At 72.9% G+C, this 8,276-nt stretch overlaps 1 protein-coding gene across 1 annotated transcript; it reads right to left on the reverse strand.

Annotated features, from left to right (window-relative positions):
• Nucleotides 1-4,450: 4,450 nt before the first annotated feature.
• NKX1-1 (NK1 homeobox 1) lies at nt 4,451-7,811 on the reverse strand. The gene is made up of 2 exons (XM_051841570.3): nt 7,211-7,811; nt 4,451-5,459 (listed from the first exon to the last, which is right to left on the reverse strand). The coding sequence occupies exons 1-2, from the start codon at nt 7,668-7,670 to the stop codon at nt 4,594-4,596; spliced, it is 1,326 nt and encodes a 441-aa protein (XP_051697530.1). The 5' UTR covers nt 7,671-7,811; the 3' UTR covers nt 4,451-4,593.
• Between the last annotated feature and the right edge of the window lie 465 nt (nt 7,812-8,276).

An 8,276-nucleotide genomic window follows, 5' to 3' on the forward strand; every position in this document is an offset into this window, starting at 1 on the left:
TCTCCCTCTCCCCCTCTCCCTCCCCCTCTCCCCCTCCTCTTCCTTTCCCTCTCTCTCCCCCCCTCCCCCCTCTCCTCCCCCTCTCTCCCCCTCCTCTCTCTCCCTCTCTCCATCCTCTCCCTTTCCCTCCTCTTTCTCCCCCTCTCCCCCCTCTCCCCCCTCTCCCCCTCTCTCCCTCTCCTCCTCCTCTCTCCCCCTCTCTCCCCCTCTCCCCACTCTCCCCCTCCTCTCTATCCCTCCCCCTCTCTCCCCCTCCTCTCTCTCTCCCTCTCCCTCCCTCTCTCCCCCTCTCCCCCTCTCTCCCTCTCTACGGCCCCCCCCCATCGCCCTGCCCTTCGCGTAACTGACCCTTTTAGCACTGTTCGTCTCCACCTCCTCAGGGTCTGCACACTCTTCTCCCTTTCACTCTGAGTCCAGGTTCTCCCTTGGGGACGGTGCAGTCCCCACGCCCGCTCTGCCGGCTTCCCCAGTGCCCCGCATCTGTCTCCAGTCTCCTGGCTGCCAGGGGCCCAGGCCCCGCCCCGCCCCAACGCAGCTGGGTTCACCGGGATCTGCAGGGCCAAGGGCTGGCCGCTGCTCGGCTGCCGCACCCCAGGGCGGTGTTGCTGGGTGGGGTCCTCGGTGCACAGTGAAGGGACCTCAGACGCCTGCACGCCCCTCTGTCCTGTCACCCTGGTGTCCACCGGCGCTCAGTGTCCACCGTGTGCCCGCGCTTGTCCCGTGCCCGCCGTGCGGTGCTGCCCCGCGTCAACGACACACATTCTTTGTCTTTTTGCCAGAAACTGGGTCCTCTGCAGAGCCTGGTTGGCCGCATTGGGAGCCAGGCCCCTGGGGGCAGCGGCTGTCCCCTTCGGTGGGACCGCGGGGCGTGGCCGCATGCCAAGCCCTCCGAGGGGAGCCAGCACGGCCTCCCCACTGCCCCGGGGCGCTCTCCTGCACCTGTGCAGTGGGCACTGATCCCCGCCTGGGGGGAGGGGCGGTCACTCCTGGCCACCTCTAAGCATGAACTCCACACGCCCCCCCACCCCCCCACCCTTGCTCACACCCCGTGGGCCGTGGTTAGGTGCAGCGGGAGCACCTGCGTCCCCTGGAGCCGTGAGCCCCCAGACGGAAGGTCTGAGTCTGCGCCTTCAGATAAAATGAAATTACACGGAGGCTCCTGGACGCGGGGTGGCCGGTCCCAGCACCCGTCCCGCTGTCGTTCTCCCGCGGGGACAGCGAGAGCCCCCAGCGGCTGCAGACCTCGTGAGTGCCCTTTGCTGGGGTCGTGCGTCCACATCTTTGCCCTCCGCTGCTGGTGCGGCCGATCAGACCTGGCCTGGCCTGGGTGATGTGGGGCAGACTGGGGGTGAGCCAGAGACTGGCTGTCTCCTGCCGGGGGCGGGGGCGGGCTCCTTGTGGCCTGGGCAGGCAGAGGGGCAGGGCCAGTCCCAGCAGAGGGTCCTTCTGGGTCCCAAGGCCCCGGCACCCTGACCTCTGCCCATGACGCCGGCCGCTGGCCGTGCCAAGGGGCGGAGCTGAGGAGGGGCAGGTGCCCTGGCAGCCTGCAGGGGCCGGCACTGGGGGCAGCGGGAGTGTGCTGGGTGGGAAGCAGCCTCTTGTCCCATTGCTGGGGGGGGCTGCAAGTCGGGGGGGCACCAGCCGGCAGGGGCGGGCCCTGTGGGTGGGCAGAGGCTGCGCGGCAGGCTCAGGGTCCATGGGAGGCAGGGCTGGCAGGAGCAAGGGCCCGAGGGGGCACTGGTGCCCTAGCCCAGAGAGCCCAGCTGGGCGGCGCCGGGGATACGAGCTACAGCCTCTGTGGAGGAGACGGGGTCAGCTACAGACCGAAGCCAGCTTTATGTCTTCCTGTAAATCAAGAGTCCAGGCTGTTGAGGAGGCTCCAGGGTGCCATGGGGACCTTGTCTCTGTGTCTAGCGTGAGGCTCCTGTCCCCCAAGGCTACCTCATGGCCCAGGGTGGCTGCCGAGGCTCCAGCCAGCAGCAGGTCTACGGAAGGAAAGAGGGGTCACTTCCCACAGGGGTCCTTCCTGGGGTCCGTCTCCCAGTGCAGACCCCCCCCCATCAGCCAGCTGCCCACTGCCCAGGCAGGAAATGCAGTCTTCTGTCTCAGGAAGTGCCCAGTTCTGGTCCTCCCAGTCCCCAGGGAGAAGGAGGACAGCCAGGTCAGGTCCGTAGGAGGGGACAGAGGACCGGTCTTAGCTGCCTCTGAAAGCCCCACCCTTTAGAAAGACCTGCCCCCACCCACTGTCCCTGCGCCAGCCTGGGCCTGGGGGGGGGGTCCCTGTGAGCTCGCGCCTGCCCCCCTCCAGGTGACCAGGAGGAGGTGGGTACAGCCGCGGGAGGACCAGGTCTCCTGACCCCCGGCTCCCGGCAGCTGGGGCACCTTGGCAGGACAGGGCCTCCAGGACAGCTGGGGATGAGCAAGGGGTCGGCTGCAGAGTGGGCGCAGAGTCCCGGGCTTCTGTGGGACCGCAGGTGCTGGGGGGGGGGCACGTGGGGCTGGCTCTGCAAGGAGGCTGCTATGGGGATGGGGGACAGGGACAGCGGGGCCTGGACGAAGCGCAGCCACCCCCCCACACCCTGGCAGGGAGGGGCAGGGGCGGAGGGAGGGTGCGGACCTGAGGCTCTGCAGGCGCAGGTGGGGCCGCAGCCCGCGGTGGGGCGGGGGCTGAGCTGCCAGTGGGCCTGGGAGCAGCCACTCTCCAGAGTGGCCAGGCGGCCGAGTGCTGGCCAGGGAGGTGTGAGCAGCCCTAGGGGAGGCTGCGCTCCCTGCCCGCCTGCTGCCTGGAAGGAGGAGGCGGTGGCTGGAGCCCTGGCGTCCACCTGGCTTCCGGAGGGGGCGGAGCAGGCCCCGCAGGCAGCCCGGGCTCCTTCCGACATGCTCTGACCTGCAGCCACACCCACTCCCGTCCGGACGCAGGGCGCAGGGCACCCGGCTGCGGGCCAGGGGAGACAGGCGCAGCCTCTGCGTGTGGGCTCAGGGTCCCTGGGCAGGGGAGCAGTGCTTGTCTGGCCTCCTGCCTTGGGGGCGTGGCCCCACTCCCAGGAGGCTCCACCCACCAGACCATTCTGGGATAGAGCCCTGTCTGGGCCGAGGTACAGACACCGACACCAAAGGAGGCAGGCGGGGGGGGGGGGGGGGGCCGGCGGAGCAGGGCCAAGCTCCAGGCCGGTGGGGACTGAGGACCCCGTGGGAGTGCAGGGGGCAAGTGGGGGCCAGAATGGGGCCGCCCAGGGAGCTCCACATGGCAGGCACAGGTGTGCAGCAGAGGCTGGCGAGGCCAGAGAAGGGCAGGATGCAGCCGCCCTGGCTCGTGGGCGTATCCCCAGCCCCAGCTGAAGGGGCCTGCAGAGGAGGGGGAGGTGGCAGGTGGGGAGGCCACGCCCAGCCCCCCCAGCCCCACCCAGGCCCCAGATGGAGCCCACCCCTGCGACCGAGGTTGGTGATCAAGACTCGGAGGATCCGTGGCCCCTGCGGTGGTCGTGCATGGCCACGTGGTCTTGGTCAGTAAGGGCAGGGAGGGAGAGGCCAGGGTGGGCTTGGCCAGAAACTTCTCTGCACTGCGCAGCCTGCCCGCAGGCAGGACCCCAGCGCAGCAGGTCCCGGCAGGTGCCCGCTGGGCTCACAAGGGGGGCACAGGGGGCGCTGCTCCCAGATCCCGTCTGGCTGCAGTGCAGGCTGTGGCTTCCCGGGGTGCAGCCCCAGCCAGGACAAGGCAGACCCACAGCACGGAGGACTGCACCTGCTCTGCTTCCGGAACCTTCTAGCCCAGCCACCTGCAACGTGGAGACCCCAACCAGAGCGGCCAGACCAGGTGTGGCCCCGCCCTCCTGCCAGTGCTGGCCGCACTGCTGGCCACGCGGCCAGGTGTGGAACCCCGGGGCCCTGGCAGGTGGTGTCCTCCTGACGAGGCCAGCAGATGGTCGTGGTGGCCCCAGCTGCCTCTGCTCCCTGAGAGCCCTGTCCACTGGCCGCGGCAGGGCGGCTACGACCCGGACTCCAGGGATGGACGGGGAGGCTACGGGTGCCGGCAGGGCGCATCGGCTCCCCTGCACCGCTCCAGTCCTACGGGGCTCAGGGCCTTCCCGGGTCCGCGGTGCAGCCCGATCAGGCGCAGCTGCCTGCCCGCTGCTCTCCCGCGTCCCAGGACCCCACGTAGGGGGCCGGGCCCGGAGCGATCCGAGCAGGGTGGCCGCGCTGGGAGGGAGCCGTGGACGCGGAGCCGGACTCCCGGGGCTTGTGGGACCGCGGTTCGCCCTCTGCTCCACAGGGAGACGGCTGGAACCCCATCCTCGCCGGCGACGCTGCGCCCAGCGCCCCAGCCAGCCGCTCCCAGGGCGCGTGCGCAAGGCCGAGTTCCCGCCCGGGACCCCAGGCCCGAGCCCCCCCAACCAGGACGTACGACGGCGCGGGAGCCCGGGAGGCGCGGGACGCGGTCGCCTGCGTTTATTAACCGAGTGAGGCTGGGCGAGGTGCGTGGGCGCCGCCCGCGCGCGCAGTCCGTCGGTGCCGGAGGAAACCCCGCGGCGTCTTCTTGGTCCGCGGTCGGCCTCGGGGAGCGGTCCTGGGCCGCGGCGTGGCCGGCGCCCGCGCTCAGAGGTGCGGCGCGTAGAAGGCGGGCGCGCCGTACGTCTGCGAGCCCAGCACGAAGGGCGAGAGCACGGCGGGGCTGGACAGGAAGGGCAGCTGCGCGGCGCACACGAGGCCGCCCGGGCCGTGCGCCGGGTACCCGGCCGGGCCGTGCATGGCGAGCGGCGCGCCCATGGGCGGCGACGGGCTGAGCGGGCTGAGGCCGCCGGGCAGCCCCGTGCCGGGGCCCGCGCCGGGGCCCGCGCCCCCGCCGCCGCCGGTCGGCGCGCTGGTGTCAGCACCCGGGTTCTGCTTCTTCCACTTGGTCCGGCGGTTCTGGAACCAGATCTTGACCTGCGTCTCGGTGAGGCTCAGAGACAGCGCCAGGTTGAGGCGCTCGCACACCGACAGGTAGCGCGTGGCCTTGAACTTGTTCTCCAGCGCCACGAGCTGCTCGTAGGTGAAGGCGGTGCGCGCGCGCCGCGGCTTCCCGGACTTGGAGTCGGAGCCCGTGCGCTTCCGCTTGGGCTTGGCGGCCGCTGCGCCCTGCGCGCCGCTCCCGCCGCCGCCGCCGCCACCGCCCGCTGCCGCCGTCCCCGGCGGGCCCGGGGCTCCGGGCGAGCTCCCGCGGGGTCCAGGGGCCGCCGCCTCGTCGCCGGCGCCGGGAGGCGCCTCGGCCTCGGCCGGGCAGCCCGACCCGCGGGCCCCGAGGCCGCCGCCGCCGCCGCCCCGCGCCTGCTCCGCGCCCGCTTCGGGCGCCACGCCCTCGGTGTCGTCGGCGTCGTCGGCGTCCGGCGCCTCATCCCCGCTGTCCGCGCTCGGGCTGTGGCCGTCGCCGCCGCAGTAGCCGTCGGCCTCAGCCTCGTCCGCCTGGCAGGGGTCGCCGGCACCTGCGGGCGGCGGACAGGGAGGACAGCACGGTTAGGCCCGGCCCCGCGCGCGGCTCCCCGGGGTTCTCCTCCCGGGTCCGCGCCCCCTTCCGGGCCTTCCTCGGCTCCTCCGCTGCCCCGCCGGCCTCCTCCTCGCTCCACTCCCGGCTCCGTCGCAGGAGCGCCCGGGCCAAGCTCCCAGTCGCGCCCGTGCGAGAGCGGGGCGGCCGCGCAAGGTTTGGCGGGCGGGCTCCGATCGATGCGCGGGGCAGATACAAACTTAATTAAACTCATCTCGCGCAATGTACAAACCAGTTAAAGGCCGTTTAATTTATCTGGGCGTATATTACCCTCCAATTACGGCGGGCGCGGGGCCAGCTAATGACCAGGCGTCGGACCGCCGGCGGGGCGGGGATGGAGCCGGCCGAGGGAAAGTGCTCCGGCCCCGGGCTCGGCCGCCGCCGACATCCGGGCCCTGGGACTCGGCCGCTGGCGGAGTCCGAGGCCCCTCGGCCGAGGCGCACGCTTCTCAGATCTCCGTTGCGCTGCCCGGGAGGCGCGTGCGGGAAGTGGCGGAGCCCCCGTTAAGGGCAGCGTCTGAGCAGCGGCTCCGGCCCTAGCCTCCCTTTCGAACCTGGAATTTGGGAGGAAGCTCCAGGGTCCCCACAGGTGGTCTCCAAGCCTCCTTGGCGCGACCCGACTGGGGCCCAGGCCCCGCGCCGGCTCCTGGAGAAGGAACCCACCTGCTCCGGACCCGGCCCGAGTCTCGCGGGGGCCGCAGGTGTTCTGGCTTCCCCCGGAGCTGTCCCCGGCGGACCGAGGGCATCTGCCATCTGCAGCCGCGGCCCGGGAACGGGGGGCCTGGCCCTGCCGGCGTCCGCAGCCGCGCTTGGGCCTGCTGGCTTCCGGCACCGGCAGCAGCCTGGGCCTCCCGCCCCGCAGGCTCGTGGTGCAGGTAGAGGTGCGGGGAGAGCGCGCGGGGCCGTCCCCGCACCTCGGCCGGCGGGAAGCTGCTCCAGCGCAGGAGTAGCCCTGGCCAGTCCATACCGCGCTCGGCTCCCCGCGCGCCCCGGGGTCGCCAAGTTGGCAGGGGAAGGGCTGGGGGGGAGGGGCGCGCCAAAAGCAATCAGGAGCGGGTCGAACGCGATCCGCGATCAATAGCGGCCCCTAATAAGTGTAATAGGTTTTAATCGAGTAATTATCCGAATTTTGACCCTATAATTTAGATGTTCGGGGGCGGTTTGCAAGGTGCTTGAAAGAGATATGCGCGCGCCGTAATGGGATATCGACCGGCCGGGGGCGCGGGCCGCCCCATTACGGCCGCTTTCCGCCGCTAAGCACATTTCCCCTTAACTGTAATCGAAGGGATTTAATTGTTTTTGCAGAGATAACCAGCGTTTTGTCACAATTAGTCTGATTTGTCCAAAAAAAAAAAAAAAGGCTAGGAGGGCGGGCGGCCGCGGGTGGGGAGGGCACAGGCCCCCGGCGCGCGGCCCTCCGTCTCGGGCACCCGCACCCTCCGAGGCCCGGACGCGCGAGGAGAGCCCCGGGCCGGCCTCGCAGCTCCGATGCCCCTGGGTCCGGCCTGGCCGAGCTCTTCCCGCAGGCCCCGCAGCCCGGGTCGGGCGAGGCGGTGGCGGGGCTGGTGCGGGCCCCGCGCTCTGCGAACTTTCCGCCGAGCGCCGGCGCGCAGCCGGGCCCAGCCCGCCCCAGGGCTCGGCGCACAATCCCCGCGGCCGGGCCCCGACCCCGCGCCGGACGCAGCGACTCACTCGGCAGCTCGGCTCCCGCGGCGGCTCCGGCTCCCCCGGCAGCGGCGAGCGCTCGGCGCTCCAGCTCCTCAGCGCGCGGAGGGCGTCCCGAGGCGGCGGGGGCCGGGGCGCACGGGGCGCATGCGGCGGGCGCCACGGGGCCCAGCAGCACGCAGCGGCGTCTCCGGCTGTTGAACTTGTTGGGGTCCAGGATGTCCAACACCGAAAAGGAAGTGGGGCGCGGGGGCGCGGCGGGCCGGGCCGCTCCGGCTCCCTCGGGCACCGCGGGCACCGTGTCGCTGGCCGCGAGCGGCGGGGCTCCGGCGCGGGGAAAGGCGGGCAGCTCGGCGCGCCCGTCCATGGCGTCCCGGGCCGCGGCGGCGGGCGCGGGCGGTGCGGGCCCCTGCCCGGGCGCGGGCGGCAGCGGCGGGAGCGGCAGCGCGGGGCCGTCCCCGGGAGCCGCCGGGCCGCTGGTGCTCATGCCGACCTCCGGCCGCTCCGGCGCCTCGGGCCCGGCCGCCTACTGGGCTCCCATCGCTGGCCCCGCGCAGGCGGCCGCAGCTCGGCCGCCGCTGCCTGGCGCTGCCTCCGCCGCCGCCTCAGGCGCCCGCCGCGCCCGGCCCGCGCATTTATGGCCGCCCCGCCGGAGGCGCCCACGCGCCCACACGCCGCACACACGTGCGCCCGCAGGCGGCCGCGGGCTCCGCTGCTCTCGTTAGCGCGCGCGCCTAATTGGCTGCGAACGGTCCCGGGCGGAGGAGGCGGGCCCCGCGCGGGACACACGGACGGACGCGCAGCCCCGAGCCCCGGCGCGGCCGGCCCGGGAATCGGGGACAGTGGCGCGGCGCTCCCGCGGGTCCGGAAGCGGCGTGCGGGCCTGCTGGCTCCCCGAGGACCGCGGGAGTCGTGGGCGCAGGGGCCGCAGAGGCCCTGGGACTCTCGGGCTGCAGGACGCGAGGAGCCGGCAGGGACCTCGGCGCGCGCGGTGCGGGGCTCGTTGGCCTCTCGAGCGGCTCCCGCGCCCTCGGCGGCTGGCGGGAGGCCTCCACGCGCGGGTTCCCCGAGTCCCTGCGGGTCTGGGGCCCGC

This window comes from Oryctolagus cuniculus, chromosome 2, assembly GCF_051225735.1.
Source record: "Oryctolagus cuniculus isolate XC-2025 breed Fujian yellow rabbit chromosome 2, ASM5122573v1, whole genome shotgun sequence".
Classification (NCBI taxonomy): Eukaryota; Metazoa; Chordata; class Mammalia; order Lagomorpha; family Leporidae; genus Oryctolagus; species Oryctolagus cuniculus.

Coding starts and splice junctions, on each gene's coding strand:
- NKX1-1 (XM_051841570.3), bottom strand. CDS start 7,670: ATGAGCACCAGCGGCCCGGCGGCTCCCGGGGACGGCCCCGCGCTGCCG. Junction 5,460..7,210: donor CGCGGGAGCCGAGCTGCCGA/GTGAGTCGCTGC, acceptor CGCCGCCCGCAG/GTGCCGGCGACCCCTGCCAG.